Source organism: Halichoerus grypus, chromosome X (assembly GCF_964656455.1).
Source record: "Halichoerus grypus chromosome X, mHalGry1.hap1.1, whole genome shotgun sequence".
NCBI classification, from domain to species: domain Eukaryota; kingdom Metazoa; phylum Chordata; class Mammalia; order Carnivora; family Phocidae; genus Halichoerus; species Halichoerus grypus.
Genome location: NC_135727.1, coordinates 120,456,635 through 120,475,381, shown reverse-complemented (window position 1 = coordinate 120,475,381; position 18,747 = coordinate 120,456,635). Strand labels below are relative to the sequence as shown.

Sequence of the window (18,747 nt, the reverse complement as noted above, 5' to 3'; positions counted from 1 at the left end):
GCTGGATAATAAGGGGGTAAATGGAAGCATGTAAAGAAATAACGTGTAAGTGTCATTTGTTAAGCAATTTAAGGACACAGCTGGATAGCCTTTCTTCTACCTGAAGTCAGGTGTGGGTAGGTCTTCGCACCGTCAAGAAACACATTTCTGTTGGTTGCTTAAGTAACTACGGTAGGATTCAAAGCAAGCAAATTACATGAACGGAAATTTCAGTGGAACTAATCTTTCCTCGAGCGAGGGTTTTCTCGTGTGCGAGTGCCCAATACCGATGTTTAAGTAAAATAATGAAATAGGCCAGTTTTATTCGATGGCAGGAGCAATATTCTGGCCGTTCTGGCTAATTTGAGGGAAACAAGAAAAAGAGACAAGCCTCTGGGAATAAAAAGATTACCTACTTTCACGTAAAACAGTACTTGCTTTTCTCTCATAGTTTATTTTTAAAAATTAGATGCTGACACTTCGATACTCAAAGTTGTAGAGCCTTTTCTACAGATGTTTTGGGAAATGATTCAATTTTATGATAAAGACAATTTTAAAGGTTTTCTTTTAGCCTGTCGTGCAACTGAAGAGTGTATTATATGTTGGAAGGGGTGGTGAAAACATCCTGTGGTAGGAAGCTTCTAAACTGATTCCCAATGATGCCTACCTCTTGGTGTTCACACCCTTGCACAGTCCCCTCCTCTGTATGGGCTGGGCCTAGTGACTTGATTCTTGTGAAGAGAATACAGAAAAAGTGACGGGATGTCACTTCCATGATTAGGTTAAAAAAGACTGTGACTTCTGTCTTGCTAGCAGTCTCTCTCTTGCTGGCTCGCTCTTTCTTGTAGGCTTTGATGAAGCAAGCCGCAATGTTGGAAAGGTCCACATGGCAAGGAACTGAGAGCGGACTCTGGCCAACAGCCTGTGAGGAACTGGGGCCCTCTGTTCAACAGCCTGCGAGGAACTGAGTTCTGCCAACAACCTCTGAGTGAACTGGGAGGCACATCCTGCCCGGATTAAACCTTGAGAAGCCGCCTGCAGCCCAAGATGACACCCTTGACTGCAGCCTCTGGAGAGATTTTGAAGGAGAGACACCCGGCTACACCATGTCTGTATTCCTAACCCACAGAAACTGTGAGATAAAAAAAAATGTTGCTTCAAGCAGCTAAGTTTGAGGTAATGTGTTATACAGCAATAGATAAACTCTTCTCCATTTTCACCCCATCTTCAAGTTTGTACTGATCTCTTCCCACATTATTCTGAGTTCCCACAGATGTGAACATGTTTCCACTCGAAAGGACAAAGAGAACTTCTGCTCGAAGTATACAGATACGGTATTATTGTTGGGGATCTGACCCAAGTGTCTAAATTATTCCCTTAAAACACCTTTCCATATCTTTATTCCTCCCCCCCCATCTTAATATTCCTCAGAAGTTGCTCCTTCGGTCACTGAAAACACAAAAGACAAGATGTTTGGCCACCCGAGAAACACTGCATACGCTACACAATTTGCCTTAAATTTGTTTTTTCATCATAAAATCTTCTAACACAAGAGACCCTTTTAACTTTCCAATTATGAATATTTATATAAAGAGCCTAAAGACTGTAACCATGAGACATAAATTACCCAATTAGGCATTAATATGAGTATTATTTAATTCACTGTTATTAATCACGAATCCTGGGAAAAACAAGTAGTCAACTTATGAAAACATTCTTTGTTTAAAATTCTACTTAGGGCGCCTGGGTGGCTCAGTTGGTTAAGCGACTGCCTTCGGCTCAGGTCATGATCCTGGAGTCCCTGGATCGAGTCCCGCATCGGGCTCCCTGCTCGGCGGGGAGTCTGCTTCTCTCTCTGACCCTAACCCCTCTCATGTGCTCTCTCTCATTCTCTCTCTCTCAAATAAATAAATTAAAAAAATCTTTAAAAAAAAATAAATAAATAAATAAATAAATAAATAAATAAAATTCTACTTAAATGTTCCTTTCCATTTGCTTTTTTGTAAAACTAAGTTTTGAAAGTCGGAGTGGTAAGATTTTAATAAAAATTGTGTGGAATTATGACTAATGCCACTGCTTAAAAGCTTCATAACTCTGCTATCCTTTCCTACTGCCCAGCAGGACTGCTCTGCCTCAGGGAATCACCCCAAAATCCACGAGGGAGAGTTGATAACAAATTACAATTGGTGTAGCACATCGATTTGATTATTTACCGCTTCGAACTTAGTAAATCTCTTCAGATGATCCCCCATGTAATAAGAGACATTTTAGAGTTGGCAAAATGCCATATTTTTATGTTTTTTTAAAAATATTTTTGGGTGCCTGGGTGGCTCAGTCAGTTAAGCGTCTGCCTTTGGCTCAAGGTCATGATCCCAGGGTTCTGGGATCAAGCCCCGCATCACAGAGGGGCTCCCTGCTCAGCGGGGAGCCTGCTTCTCCCTCTCCCTCTGCTTCTCCCCCCAACTCATGTACGCGCACGTGTGCTCTCTCTCTCAAATAAATAAAATCTTTAAAAATATATTTTTATCTTTTTTTATGGTTTCCTCCTTAGAGAATGTCAATGTCACTGACTTTTTTTTTTTTTAATTGCCTAGTCTTGGTTGCATGGTAAATGCTTGTCTCTCTCCATTCTCACAGAGTACCTCCAGGCTCACATCACGCTTTCAGACAGGGAATCTGGTTAAGGCCTTGGATCTCCAGGTGAGGTCTGACCCCTTTATTTCCATGAAGTCCATGCCAATTCACGACACAGAAACAACTAGAGCTTCAAACCTCCAGCTAAAGTGGGTTCTAGGCCAGAGTGCCAGCTATCTCAACTCACTTAGACACACAGTCATACACACGAGCACAAAGAATCCCCTTCACACTCCTGCCCGCTGTGCTGCCAAGGGATTTATCCCAACTATGCTCAGCCTTCCCCACAGCTGACAACAGGGGCCTGTGCAACATCATCATCTTTTTACAAATGGAAAAAAGATAATTCTAGAAAAAAGAAAAAAACTAATTTTGGCTTAGTGGTCAATTTGCATTATGTGATAGATACAATCCGTTACTAGATAATCATATGTTAATCAAGTCTCAAATGCTAGATCAACAATGCCTCAGTGGCTTCTTGTGTTGTGTTGCTATTTCATCCAAAAAGTTAGATGCCTAATCAGAGGCCACAGAACTATCCTTGGCAAGCTTCATTCAGGTATGGCACAGTACATATAGGACAATGGTTTTCTTATAAAGAACCTCCATACCTTACTAGGGAACAATCATCCCCCTTATTTCAAATTAGGTTATTTCCTGTCTGGAGTTTGGATTCTTTCGTCTAGAGGATTTCCCACCTCCATCACCTAGTAATCTCCATATGCAATATTACAACTCAGCTTCCGACTTCTACTTTTCATTTTTACTACAAAAAAAATCACAGAATTTTGAAGAAATAAAAAAGCCCTGCCTAATCCACTGGTTTTTATTCATGTAGGTATGGCAGTAGAATGCTCCTTGCTGATGAAGACCTAGGTTGTTTTATGTTTTTAAGTAAGCCCAGTGATTTTTTTTTTCTATTAAGAATGGTCTTTCTGGGTTTGTTTTGCACTCACATCTCTGAGTTCAATATATTTCTGAATTCTGAAGTGTTCTTTTGTGTCAGTTTTAGATCTCAAAATCATATTGAATATATTTCTCTATAGAGTAAACACAGGAAACCAGGATTCTTTGCTAACACCAAAGCTATGAAATCAAAGACACCCTTTTCTTCTCCTGCACACGTGCCTACCCTACTGAAACCTTTGGAAGAAACTGGTACATGTGTTGGTAGCTGATAAAGAGCAAGAATTGGCTTACACGCATGCGCGCGCATGCACACGTCCGCACTTACATGCGCGCATGCGCGCACACACACACACCTACCTTTTAGGGTTTCAATGTCATAGAAAGTTGCCGCAAACCTGGTGGCCCGATGGGATGCTGAGCGAGAGTCTGTGCTGGTCACACTTTTGAGCTTCAGTCGGCATCTCCACAGCTTCCAGTCCTCGAAGTGTGTGATTCGCAGCAGTTCCTCTAAACCAGAAGCTGCCCTAATCTGCTGTTCGGACCGTTCTAATGTTGACCGAGATGTCCGCTTTAAAAACAAAAAAACCAAAAACACTGGTTTCAAAGCCAGTTACTGAAGTTTTAGTTTGTCTTGATAACCCTCATTGCTGACACTTAAAGATGTAAATAGAGCTGAAAAGAAAGTAGAGAAATTATTCAAATGTACACCAGTGTCTAGGAAAAATACTAGTATTTTTTTTAAATTTTTTTATTGTTACGTTAATCCCCATACATTACATCATTAGTTTTAGACGTAGTGTTCCATGATTCATTGTTTGTGCATAACACCCAGTGCCCATGCAGAACGTGCCCTCCTCAATACCCATCACCAGGCTAACCCATCCTCCCATCCCCCTCCCCTCTAGAAACCTCAGTTTGTTTTTCAGAGTCCATCGTGTCTCACGGTTCGTCTACCCCTCCGATTTGCCCCCCTTCATTCTTCCCCTCCTGCTATCTTCTTTTTTTTTTCCTTAACATATATTGCATTATTTGTTTCAGAGGTACAGATCTGAGATTCAACAGTCTTGTACAATTCACAGCGCTCACCATAGCACATACCCTCCCCGGTGTCTATCACCCAGTCACCCCGTCCCTCCCACCCCACCCCCCACTCCAGCAACCCTCAGTTTGTTTCCTGAGATTAAGAATTCCTCATATCAGTGAGGTCATATGATACATGTCTTTCTCTGACTTATTTCACTCAGCATAATACCCTCCAGTTCCATCCACGTCGTTGCAAATGGCAAGATCTCATTCCTTTTGATGGCTGCATAGGAAAAATACTAGTATTTTTGATTCACATTCTGCTCATTTATGATTGAATCAAAGAAATTATTCCCCTTGGGTTCTCAGGACATTTAAAAACAATATCGTAGTGGGTTGAATGGTGGACTTCAAAATGATATGTCCATGTACTAACCCCCAGGACCTGGGGATGTGATTTTATTTGGGCAAAGGATCTTTGCAGATGTAATAAAGTTAATGATCATGAGATGAGACCACCTTGGATTATCTAGGTGGACCCTAAATACACAGGCAAAATGTCCTTATAAGAGACAGAGAGGGGAAGACATGGGCACAGAGGAAGTGTTGTGAAGACGGAGGCAGAAGTTAAAGGAATGCAGCCAGAAGCCAGAAATGGCCTGGAGCCCCCAGAAGCTGGATGAGGTAAGGAAGGATTCTCTCCAAGAGTCTTTGGAAGGAGCACAACCCTGCCAACACCTTGATTTCACAATTCTGGATTCCAGAACTCTGAGAGAATACATTTCTATTGTTTTAAGCCACCCACTTTATAGTAATTTGGTACAAGAGCCACAGGAAACTAATACAAATTTCAAAATCATACTATTTTATGACAGGAGCCAATGACAGGGGCACCTGGGTGGCTCAGTCAATTAAGCGTCTGCCTTCGGCTCAGGTCATGATCCCAGGGTCCTGGGATCAAGCCCCGCATCGGGCTCCCTGCTCCGTGGGAAGCCTGCTTCTCCCTCTCCCACTCCCCCTGCTGGTGTTCCCTCTCCCGCTGTGTCTCTGTCAAATAAATAAATAAAATCTTCAAAAAAATAAAAAATAAAAATAAAAAAAATAAATAAAAATACTGAAGTGGGGCGCCTGGGTGGCTCAGTTGGTTAAGCGTCTGCCTTCGGCTCAGGTCATGATCCCAGGGTCCTGGGATCAAGCCCTGCATCGGGCTCCCTGCTCCGTGGGAAGCCTGCTTCTCCCTCTCCCACTCCCCCTGCTGGTGTTCCCTCTCTCGCTGTGTCTCTCTCTGTCAAATAAATAAATAAAATCTTAAAAAAAAAAAAAAGGAGCCAATGACAATGGCTTTCGTTCCTGTGATCTGAGAAACTGACCCACAAAGTCCTGGGGACCCTGCCTGCAGTCACACAAGAAGGAAGGTTTTAAGACCCTGAGCCTTTTTTGAAAAACTTGTTTACTATTTCAAAGACATCTTTTTTTTTTCTGATAAAATACACTTCTAAAGTTTATGTTGAAAATTTGCTTTCCACACAGTTGCACGAACTGTATCGGCTGACAACAATGCATGGAATTTTGAGACAGCCAATACAATATTTTCTTTTTTTTTAAATTTTTTTCTTTTTTTTTTAAGATTTTCTCCATTTATTTGAGAGAGAGCATGCAAGAGCGGGGGGGGGGGTGGCAAGCAAAAGGAGAGAGAGAACCACACTCGCTGCTGAGCAGGGAGCTCGATGCGGGGCCCGATCCCAGGACCCCAGGATCATGACCTGAGCTGAAGGCAGACGCTCAACCTACTGAGCCACCCAGGCACCCCGCCAATACAATATTTTCAGTATGGTGGCTAAATTGTTTAAAATTAGGGGCTTGGTTATATCAACAATGATATATACATACAATGAAATACTACGTGGTCATAAAAACCAGTGATGTAGATGTATACTGGGACAGAATGAATCGAGCTCCTGCCTGGAACGTGCTGGAGAAATGATACAGTGGTCTGTCCCCATGGTTAGGCACCCGGATTTTCTCCTGCCGAGCCTGTGGTTTCTGGATCTTTGTTTTCCTGGGCAGCTGGGATATGCGGGCTGAGGGGACTTTTAGAGCTGGGTGAGGGGGGGACCGAGGGACCAGGGCAACTGCAGGATGGTACTGAGGAAGGTGGACAGAGAGGTGGAGATCAGCTGCCTGCTGCAGGGGGAGGAACAGCAGGGAAAGAGAGGTGAGCAAATGGGGCCTTCAGGAAGCTTTATGTTGAGTGGTGTGATGTACACCCCCTTCCACCGCCCCTGAGAAACTTAAAACCTGCATCGTTCATCAGTATTTTAGGAGTAGGATTTTTTGTTTTTAGATACAATGATGGGTACTGAGTGTTGTCCAAAAGTGGGTGCCCAGAGGAGCAAGTGTGGTCCAAGTTTTGTATGATTCAGTTATGATGCCTTTTTAATTTATGTGTGTATGATGTACATGATACATGTATGCATATATAAGCAATTAACCATCATTAATCATACACGTAAAATTATATATACAAAATATCTGGAGGGATGTACATGAAAATATAAACAACGGTTCCTACTCTAGATCAGGGGCTGTCGAACTACAGCCCGCTGGCCTAATTCAGCCTGCCACCTGCCTGTTTCATGAGTAAAGTTTTATCATTCATTTACATATTGTCTGTAATGGCAGGGTTGAGAAGTTGTAACAGAGACCTTCATAGCAGTTTGAACCTTGAGGCCATTTCAAATTTCAATTCTTTATCTTTTCAGGCATTATATTTTTCATTATTCCATGTATTACATTGTCTCAATTCTATTTTTGAAATACTTATCAGACATATATTGGAGGCTTTTAATGATCTTACATGTCTCTTAAATGTGCTTTCATATTTATCTGTTTTGTTCTCCCTTCACCTCTCTTCAATGTGCAAAATTAATTGATTCATCTTCCCAATCACCAATTTTCCAATTGTGTGAGCCTAGAGTTTATTTTGGTAAGTTTTTCATTTCAATCACCATATTTCTTTCTTTTTTTTTTAAGATTTTATTTATTTATTTGACAGAGAGAGAATGAGAGAGAAAGCACATGAGAGGGGGGAGGGTCAGAGGGAGAAGCAGACTCCCTGCCGAGCAGGGAGCCTGATGCGGGACTCGATCCAGGGACTCCAGGATCATGACCTGAGCCAAAGGCAGTGGCTTAACCAACTGAGCCACCCAGGCGCCCTCAATCACCATATTTCTAATTTCAAATATTTCCCCTTCGTTCTCCTTCCTTTTTGTTTCATTTCTGTATGTTTCTCCTAATTTGTCATTTTATCTTATATTATTCCTTTATCACTTTGAGGGTCCCAAATATACTTATTTCTTCAAATTCTATTTTAACTTAATATATATGACTTATATCCTGATGGTAAATGTTATTGGCGGTCTCTTAGTAATAATTACCCGTATGTGCTTTGGAATTTTGTTTAGTAGTTTCACCTTCATTGGGGGGTTTGTCTTTCTTTCTCTCTATTCTTTCTTCATTGAGAAGTTCTGTGGTTGCACCCCCTGACTCCCAGGGCCCTGAATCCAGAATCTTGTTGAGTATTTATGACTCGGATCAGCTTAGTTCGAGTCCTGGTTGCCAGGAAGTATCTGCTTCCTCCTTTGCCCCCAGTTAGTGTCAGAGAAGACACGCTCCAGGCAGCAATGAGCGGTAACTCTTCCTTCGGCTTCCAGGGAGCTGAGGGAACGCACTCACAGAGCACACTGCCCACTGAGGGTGTATTCTCGGGGGCCTCCGCCTTCCAGACCCAGTTCTGCAGCTTCAGCTTCATGTTTTTTGAAAGTTTATTTGTATTGAGATATAACGGACATACAACTTGGTATAAGTTTAGGGTGTACAACGTGTTGATCCTTTCAGCTTCTTGGTTTTGGTACCATTCCTGCCAATGTTTGCCATCTGCAGATGTTTACCAGCATTGGATCAATTTTTTTTAAAGATTTTATTTATTTACTTGAGAGAGAGTGACAGAGATAGCGAGAGAGAGCATGAACGGGGAGGAGAGGGAGGAGCTGGCTTCCCGCTGAGCAGGGAGCCCGACGTGGGGCTCGATCCCAGGACTCTGGGATCATGACCTGAGCTGAAGGCGGACGTTTAACTGACTGAGCCACCCAGGTGCCCCTTGATCGATTTTCTATTTTACCTATCACGGCTATGGACTATAAAAGATCTCAAAACATGAACTGAGAAGGTCATCTTGCTTGGAAGTTCAGATATGAATGTATGTGTGTTTAATAAAAGCGGGGGAGTCTTGAACATATTTCTAAGCCGAGGGAAAGCGCCACCAGAGAGGAAGACACTGAACACATATGCAGGAGAGAGAAAGCAGAGGGGTTGGTTTGACCTAAGTTCCAGAGATAAATGGATTCATGGATGAGAGGATCACCTTCCGAAATAGGAGCCTCGCAGAGAATGACATGGGTTTGTAGACAGCAAGGACGCTTGTGACCTATGATTTCTCACTTCTCTGTGAAGTTTAAATCAAGGCAATTTTCAGGGAGCGTGGGGAGGAGGAAGCTTGAAGAGCAAAGATAGGGTTTGTGGAACAGGCATCAAGTTTAAGCAGCAGGCCACAGCTTCTTCATCTAGGAGATCTGGGGATGAAACTGCATAATTGCTCATGTCTCAAAGCAACTCGGAAATGCGATGGTTCTCCATTAAAGGCTCACTTGTCTTTTCCTGATTATTAGATGTATACTGGGACAGAATGAATCGAGCTTTTCCTGATTATTCATTGCCTCTTCTGGTTGGACAGTGTTACTTCTTCATATTCAACATCATCTTTGAAATAAAATTTTGTTACAGCGTTGCTTCCACATGAAAATAATGAAACCGATCAAACAGCTTTTTAAATGTTTTAAAAATCATGCTGTAGCGAAAGGATTTTTATTTATTGAGGCAAATTTCATTCAATACCATCCATAAATATAGAGTGATGTATGTATCCATAGTTCTGACAGGCTTTAATTCAATCTCAGGAATGTTTTTAAAATATCCAACTGAGAACTCAGGAGGAAAATATCAAATCTCTGGATTGCGTGAAAGGCACCAAACGGCTCATATGACTTGCTCATCATAAAAAAACGCAGTGTTTACTCAAATACTCAGAGTTATCTAAGCATGCGTTAAGCCTCATAATTTAAAATCTAGTTTGAAATAGCTGAGAAATTGCAGATGGTCATTTCACTATTACAAGTGGGAGTACTAACCACTCAACATCAGCTGAAATCTGACAACTAATTCATCGGGGGATACGTCTACAAAGGGTCAAGAAAGGCTGTTGGTCTCCAATAGACTTTCCGCACTGGTTGATTTTCGTATAATTAACTTGATGTTATCTGCTTGGGAAGACAAAAATTAAACTCGGCCAAGCGTAAAATAGAGTCCCGAATCTATATTTAAACCATTGATTTCAACGGTTTTAACTACCAAACATTTGCCAAGTAAGTTGCTCATAATTTCTTCCTCTTTTCTAGTGGAAGTCCTAGTCAAAACTAAAGTAATTAGAAAGCACTCAGCAAGAGGAAGGAAGGGAAGCAGGCTTACCGAGTCTCTGTTTTTGTCTTTTTATTCATGTGTGCGATAATTAATCCGATACTGTTAGCAATTTCACTCCTAAATAACAAATCATTCTCTGATGTCCTGGTTACCACAGCCAGTTTCTAAAACATGAGGCTTAAAGTCTTTGTACAAGATTGTCTCCTTATTTAAATGTATACTGTTCTCTGCAGTGTAAGACGAAGAGTAGCCATTTCTCCTTTTGTTAATTGCTAAGCTCCCGGGGCACTTGCCCCCGAAGAAGCAGGAGCAGCTCCCCAGCTCAGGCTTAGTCGGCAATCTGGGCCAAGTGTGACTAAAATGGCAGGCAAGATGCTTGGAAAGGTATGGTGGCTGGGTTTGTAGGAGGGGTTTGGAAGTGTCCGTGTTGTGGGGAAACCAAAGGCCTCCTGTACGCCTGATAATTTAAATTCTAAATTTCCATCCCCCCTCCTCCTCAAAAATATCTAGTCAAGTAACACATTCAAAGAGCAAACAGAGGCATGATTTGGGGATATCAAGAAGCCACACTGAAAAGAACAGTGGGAGGGTCACTTTGGTTGGGAACGGAGCAAGTTGAAGAGCGGGAGGACGGGCAAATAAGATTAGGGAGAGGTTGGCGCAAAGAGGTACCACTTCACATCCACTAGGATGGCTAGAGTCAAAAAGACTAGCAGTTAGTTACACCAAGTGCTGTCGGGGATGTGGGGCAATGGGAACCCTCTTACGTTGCTGATGGGATTGCAAAATGGTGCTGCCACTTTGGAAAAGAGTTCAGCAGTTCTTTAAAAAGTTAAACATAAATTTACCACACAACCAGCCCATTCCACTCCTAGGTATTCCACCAGGAGACAGAAAATAGATTATTGGCCACCTGAGGCTGGGAGTGGAAATGAGGGTTAATTATAAAAGGGCACAAGGGATCTTACATAGATGATGGCTGCACAACTCAGTAAGTTTCCTAAAAATCATCGATTTACTTAAAACAGGTGAATGCGTAAGTTTTAGGGTATGTAGACTGTCTATCACCATAACCGTCTCAAACCAAAAGAGGAAGGGTTGGAAGCTTAAAGGCCAGGCTACTTGTACCAATTCAGGAGGCAATGGAAAACACTGGAGAGCTGAATATTACTGGACATCCATTTCATTGGTTTGCTCTTTTGTTCATTTCTTCTTGCTCTGGCCTTGGTCCACGCTGTTCCCTCTGCTTGGGAGTGCCCTCCACTCTCTGTCCAGGTAAGCCTTTCTTAGCCAGGTGTTACCTTCTTAGGGAAACCTCCCCCACAACCCCCTCCCACCTGGGTCTGGTCCCTAGGTCACATGGATTCACAGCACCCCATTTTTCTCCTTCCCAGCGCTTATCACCACTGACATTAATGAATTATTTGTGTCATTACTTGCTTAGTGTTTGTCTGCCCCACTGGGTTGTAAGGGCTACTGAAGCAGAAATGAGATGTCTGAGCTAAATAAAGATTTATTAAATATATGAAAAAAATGGATTCATCAAATGCTAGAGAAAATCTAACCCTGAGATTATTCATTTGTTCAAACTACGTCACTTATCTTTCAAGTATCTTCCTCCAGGTGTCCTCTTTCCAAGTCCAAATCCAATGCCGCTTCCTCCATCAAGCTTTATATGATGTACCTAACTTAGACTCTATGATTTATGAACACGTTGCATTTCCTTACTAGACTGTGATCTCCTTGAAGGTAGAATACATGTCTGCTTCGTCCTTTTTACACGATAAGCACTTAGTACATATGTGAGGAAGAAACTGATGAGTAATAAATACATACATGCATTTGACAAAGAGCAATCAGACCCAGGTTTGTGTGGTCTGTTTAATGTTTTGTATAGAGTAGTGCTTCTCAAAGTTTAACGTGCATACAAATCACCTGGTCATCTTGTTAGAATGCGGATCCTGATGCAGGAGGTTTGGGGCGAGACCTAGGATGCTGCATTTCTTTTATATATATATATATTTTATTTATTTATTTGACAGAGAGAGATCACAAGCAGGGGGAGAGGCAGAGGGAGAGGGAGAAGCGGGCTCCCAGCTGAACATGGAGCCCGATGCGGGGCTCGATCCCGAGCCGAAGGCAGACGCTCAACTGACTGAGCCACCCAGGTGCCCCAGGATGCTGCATTTCTAACAAGCTCCCGGGTGATGGTGGTCCTGCTGTTTGGCTGAGCATACTTGGAGAAGTAAGGGTTTATAGCAGCGGTTCTCAATCTGGGCTTCGCGTTGAACCTACCGGGGAAGAAGCTTCAAAGAAATACTGATGCTTTGGAATCCCATCCTCAGAGGTTCATATTTTATGGGTCTGGGCTGCAGCTTTGTCATCAGGATTTTTTTTTTTTTTTAAACTTTCCGAGTGTTTGCTAGTCTTCGGGGAAGATGGGCGGGAGATATATAGGAATTCTCCATACTACCTTTGAAATTTTTCTGTAAATCTAAGACTACTTCAAAATAAAAAGTTTATTTTAAAAAATCTTCCCAAGTGATTTGGGGCATCTGGGTGGCTCAGTCAGATAAGCGGCCGACTCTTGATTTCAGCTCATGACCTCAGGGTTATGAGATCAAGCCCCAGGATGGGCTCCACACTCAGCAGGGAGTGTGCTTCTCTCCCCTCCCCCCTCCCCCCCTCGTGCTCTCTCTCTCCCTCTCTCAAATAAATCTTAAAAAAAAAAATCTTACCAAGTGATTTTAATGAGAACCACTCATTTGGGGGATGGTGCATGCTGGTGTAAGTCCAAAGACCTTGGTTAGTGCCTGAGCTATGTACAAGTCCATTCAGTAGGGAATAAATGGTAGACGCATGCTGAGAAATAATCTTATTCTTTAAACCCTTTTGGGTTACACCTTGGATTCAAAATACTTGTGTAAGTATCTTGCTTTACTGGATTTCCAAAGCCTTTCTTAACTCAAGTCAGCTGATTGATTGATGGTGGACAGTTCCCAACCTGAATGCCTTTTTCGAGATTGAAGACCAACAATAACGTTTTCCAGGCCAAAGAGCATGAGGAGGTCAGCTGCCTTTCTTGAGACCAGGCTAAATGACAGAATAAATTGCTTCTCAAATTTCCAAGGACTCAAAACAACCCATTTCTCAAAACAGAAATAAAAATAATAGGCAGTGCTTTGACCTACTGGAATTCAACAGGGAAGTGTAAATTAGAGTCCTTTCACAAGGCAGTCCATACAGTATTTGAAAGAAAACATAAATGAGGAGTATAAACATGGATGCTGAGGCGGCAGGAACAGGGCTTGGAGTACACGGCAGGGCTCAGATCCTGGCTCCGAGCTCTCAGACTTTTGGCAAGCAATTTCGGAGTGGGGTTGCTGACTACTTTCTTCAAAGCGCCAGGAAAAGCTTTTCTTGGGCCATCCAGTCCCATGCTATTAGGAATCCTCCTGTCCTAGATAAGGAAGACCAATTTTGCAAAATTCCTCCCTGGACCTTTTGAGAATGCGGAGTCTAAGCCTGGGATTCCAAGCCTCTTAAAAACTTAAAAAAAGGGGCGCCTGGCTGGCTCAGTCGGTTAAGCGGCTGCCTTTGGCTCAAGTCATGATCCCAGGGTCCTGGGATCGAGCCCCGCATCGGGCTCCCTGCTTGGCGGAGAGCCTGCTTCTCCCTCTCCCTTTGTCTGCCTCTCTGCCTACTTGTGCTCTCTCTCTCTGTTAAATAAATAAATAAAAATCTTAAAAAAAAAAACTTTAAAAAAATGTTATTTTGTCAACCATGTTGGCAATATCTTCAGGAAGTTCGGTAATAAGGAGGTGGAGTGAACAGAATTCATATATCGGGAAAAATCCAGAAGCTTCTGGGTGAGCTATGGAGGGAACACATTTCACAAGACTCTCCCTAGATTTGCTCAGGGATTTACAAGTGTTGCCTGGGGACACAGTTCTATTACTTGCCCCTGGAGGTCGGGGGCATTGAAGCAGTCAGCAATTTCCCTTTGCAGTGGGTTTGGGGAGATGGATCAGGTGCAACACAAATAATTCTGCGTTCCCTCCGTCTCTTAGTAACTTCTGTTTTGCGGCAAGAGCATTTGGCATTTCAATTCCAACAAAACGTTTAAAGCTTAGCCAAAACCACCGAATTCTTCCTGGTTTGGGGTCCAGGTGGCACAGTCATGCTCCCAGCTGTCTTCCACGAAGACTGTTCCCCCTGCCCCTCGAATCCCTGGGCCATGTTACCCTGCTGAGTCCAAATGAAGTTTTCTGCCTTTGCCTCCCATAGCTCCCAAGTAAAAATAACATTCCCTGAAAGGGAGCTTTGCCTGATATCCATAAACCACAGCTAACGAGAGGGGAACACATGGATTTGAGTTGTTCACGACTGGTTTTTAATGGAACAGCACTCTGGAAAACATGTTGGCAATTTCTGACAAAGTTCAGCAGACACTCACCATATGACCCAGCAGTCACATTCCTGGGAATTTACCCTTGATAAAGGAGGACTTATGTTCACCCCAAACCCTTTACACTAATGTTTACAACAGCTTTCTTCATAACCGTCCCCAAACTGGAAACAACCCGTATGTCATTCAGTGGGTGAGTGGTTAAGCAAACTGCTCCATCCATCCTGTGAAATGCCACTCAACAAGAAAACCGAACGATCCAGTGCGTGCAGCAACTCGGATGGGTCCGTGGGGCATCAGCAGTGGAAGAAGCCAACCTCAAGAGGTTACCTACTGTGTTACTCCATTTATGACATTCTCAAAAAACCCAAATGATAGAGCTGGAGGACAGATCAGAGGCTGCCAGAGCTTGGTGGAAAGGAGAGCATAAATGAATGTTTCCCTATCTTGATTACGGCGCTGGTTACACAAATCTCTATGGTGTGTGAAAATTCATGGAACTGCCCGCCAAAAGGGAAAAAAAACATTAATGACTTTAAAACATAAAGTAAGCAGGCTTTGAATCAAGGCACTGCTCCTTTTTAGCTATGTGATTGAGGGTCAATTATTCAGCTTCCTTAAGGCTTGGTTTCCTTTCCTCATTTTATGGCTGGCGATGCTCCCAGTGCCCACCTCAGCGAGCTGATGGGGAGATTACATGAGGTCCCATGGGGGAAAGGGGCAGGCATAGAGTAGGTGTTTAGCAAAGTTAATGCCCTTTCTTTCCTTTCTTGGGGGTTGGGGGGGACTGGTCCTGTGCTGCAGTTCAGAGGTCTGTGTCTTCTGGCCCCTCGTCTCCCTCAGTAACCAGAGGTGAGTCTGACAAGAGCAAGATGGCGCAACCTCAATCACAGCAAATAAAAATTGAAAAGAGAAAAACTTTTCCAGGGTAAAGCAAGGACAAGCTTTTTTGTCTTCTTTTTTAACATTTCTTGGAAGTGTTTTCAGATGAAAGGCCAATTTCAAAGTAATCTGCTCAGGCTTTACATATATCTTTATAGATGGGTGAAGAAACAAACAACCCACTTCTTAAACCTTTGTGTTCTGTTATTGGGGTCTGGCCTTACCTAGAAATAGATGGTACCTAATGGAACGGGGTGCACCAACTGAGGGCAGGGAGGAGAAAGCAGGCTTGCTAGTAATTACTGCTGGAGTTGCTCAGAGGGAGCCGAGGGCCTGGTCCTGCTTCTCTGAAATCCAGGAACCTGGCCATCTGGGGGCCTCCTGCTCTCGGTGGCTCTTTGACTTAGGTAGTTCTGTATTGAAATGTATATACATGAGAAACCTAGGGTGTTTAATTAAACTTGACTAAGGAAAGGAATCGCAAACACAGGGAAATTGTGTGTGTGTTCGCACGTACTCACAAGCACGCACACGCGTGCATGTATTTGTGTGTGTATGCATAGCCGTCTGGGTATTTTAGGGGGATACTGGAGGACTAAGATGCCTGGGACCTCCACATCCTCCAGTTTGATGAATCCTGTGGGTGGTTTTCTCCCCCGCCAAGTGGGGAGATTTGGGGAGATGTCTATGCCCCCCTTTACATTTTTTTAAGTCTAAATATTAAAAAAACTTTTTTTATTAAATTCAATTTAGTTAACATCCCCCTTTACATATTTTATTTTTATTTTTAAGTAGGCTCCACGCCCAGCATGGAGCCCAATGTGGGGCTTGAACTCATGACCCTGAGATCAAGACCTAAGCTGAGATCAAGAGTTGGACACTTAACTGACAGAGCCACCCAGGCACCACCCCCTTTACATGTTTTAAATCCAGGCTCTACTCAAATGCCTCTGCTCCCATCTGATGTATCTGTGCTTAGGAAATGTGGGGTAGATGAATGTGGGATGGACTTGAGTGGCAAGACTCAAAAGGGTGCTCTGAATAACCCCAAGAGTATATATTCCTGAGGTCTGTTACAGTTTCTTTATCACTGATCTCAAAGATCAAGGGCCCAATGTGTAAAGAAACAACTCAAAGCCTTCATGGTAATTAGGTTATTGTTAAAAACAACTTCACAGCTGCGCCCCAAAAGGGAGAAGTATTTAAGCCCTATTGATGTTGGGCCATGTGACTTGCTTTGACCAGTGGGACATTACAAGATATGACGCAGAGTACTGAAATGTACTCACGAGTGTACACTTCTATATTTCTGCCATCACAAGTACCTGCCCCTGCTAGCCCACTGATCCAAGGAGGATGAGAGACATGTGGGGCAGACCCACACTCAACCGATGGCTTGAGCCTTGATCCTGACTCCCAGCTGACCCAGAGCAACACAAGTGAGAATAGATTTTTGAAGCCACTGAAGTTTGGACTGGTTTGTTACACAGCGTTATTGTGGCACAGTTAACTGCTACAGCCCTATTTCAGCCTAAGTGTACCACAATCTGTTGGATGGGCAGAGAATCTTTACGTAAAACTTCATGTCTTTTTGGCAAGGCACCCCACTATACTGCTGGCAGTCAGCCCAGTGTGTCCCACTTTTCCCTTCTTCTAAAGACGCAATGGTCTCACATCAACATCCATGGCTCTCCTTCTCTTCCTTGCCAATATTCTCTGCACCATCGAAGATGCCCAATGATCCCCAGTCTTGCTGTGAGGGTGTAGTTATGAACCAAGCACACCACTGCAAAGTCTGCATTTACTTCTTCATCCCACTCTTCTTTCTGAAGAATCTTTTTAAGATTTTATTTATTTATTTGAGAGAGAGAATGAGAGACAGAGAGCATGAGAGGGGGGAGGATCAGAGGGAGAAGCAGACTCCCCGCTGAGCAGGGAGCCCGATGTGGGACTCGATCCCAGGACTCCAGGATCATGACCTGAGCTGAAGGCAGTCGCCTAACCAACTGAGCCATCCAGGCGCCCCTTTTTGAGGAATCTTAACTTAGGATGAATTCAGGGCATTCACCCAGTCAAAATTACACCCTTCCTAACTCTCTGCAGAATGGAACCATAAGCAACAAAATATCCCGCAAATGTCATTATCTCTCTCCAGAAACAATTTTAGCCAAACCTAGATTTCAGAAAAGCAACACTTTTCTCAAACATGTGAGTGTTATAATTATTTAGGTAACAATGAACAACAACCAAAAAAAGACTCCTAAAAATTTACATTATTACCTAAAGTTCCAGGCCTTAAAATTATCCTTCCCACAGGCCAAACTGAACTCCTCGGTTGTTGGTAAGACATGAAAATAACTAAGACATCTTTATTTCATAAAAATATCATTTCCACTCATGTGCCTGGCACATCATAGACATTCCACAAATACTTACTGAACTGAATGTACAGCTGTTCCTTTTCCAGGGAAAAGGAGCCTACTCTTGAACAGGAGAAATAAACTTAAGCGTCTTCCTTCAGCGACTCTACCCCAGTATCCAACCATGGTTGTTTCCCATCTCAAAGACATGTTCAAAAACATTTAGAAGCAATCAGAGTTGCGTTAGTCATTAATACCGTTCACCAAATATTTCCAGCTTTCTATCTTCTGGGTACATGGAAGGACTGCACTTTCTGGCCCCTTGTGGTTCAATGGAGCAATGGGTCAAGGGGCTGTGACCAGAAGTGACATGTGTCACTTCCGGGCCAGAACATTTAATTGCCAAGGCAAGACTCTCCGGGGCTCTCCTGCCCTCTGTCGCAGTGATTAATGACATTCAAGATGTGGAGGCTCAGCCAGTTTCATCCTGAACTAACCAGGATGGTCCTTTGGTATGAGCAATAAATAAACCTGTTTCTGAGTTGCCACGATCTGGGGGGTGCTTATCGTTGCAGCAAATCCTGGCCTATGCTGACTGATAAAGTATCCAACCAGAGTACTTTGCCATAATCTACCACATCCCCACAAATCACCAATCACCAGATGAAAACATGGAACAGCACTTCTCAGGGATCTCCAAGGTGAAGGAAATCATCAAGATGTCTGTGTTTTATCCAGAGCTGCCGTGTGGCCCAATGCTGTTCTGCCTGTCTCTCTTTCTGTGACCACTAGGCTAGAATATGGGCAAAGGGGACTTCCTTCTGTAACTGGCTCCTAGCAGTGAACACCTTACGGGAGGGCTTGTGGCTAAAAGGACACTGTAGGGTTCTTTGATAACGCCATGTGAACCCTCTCTAATCCCCAGAGGCAAACCGCACAGGGTGAATCTACTGCCTTATCAAAAATGCTTCCGAATGTAAACAATTGAAATCAGACAAGCCATGGTGAGAGTAGATG

At 43.2% G+C, this 18,747-nt stretch overlaps 1 protein-coding gene across 1 annotated transcript in view; it reads right to left on the bottom strand.

Annotated features, from left to right (window-relative positions):
- VEGFD (vascular endothelial growth factor D) overlaps positions 1-18,747 on the bottom strand; it is a 37,615-nt gene that overhangs the window by 12,769 nt on the left and 6,099 nt on the right. Inside the window, exon 2 of the mRNA XM_036107294.2 lies at positions 3,880-4,090. Within this exon, the coding sequence (XP_035963187.1) occupies positions 3,880-4,090 (211 nt within the window). The remainder of the gene's footprint in view (positions 1-3,879; positions 4,091-18,747) is intronic.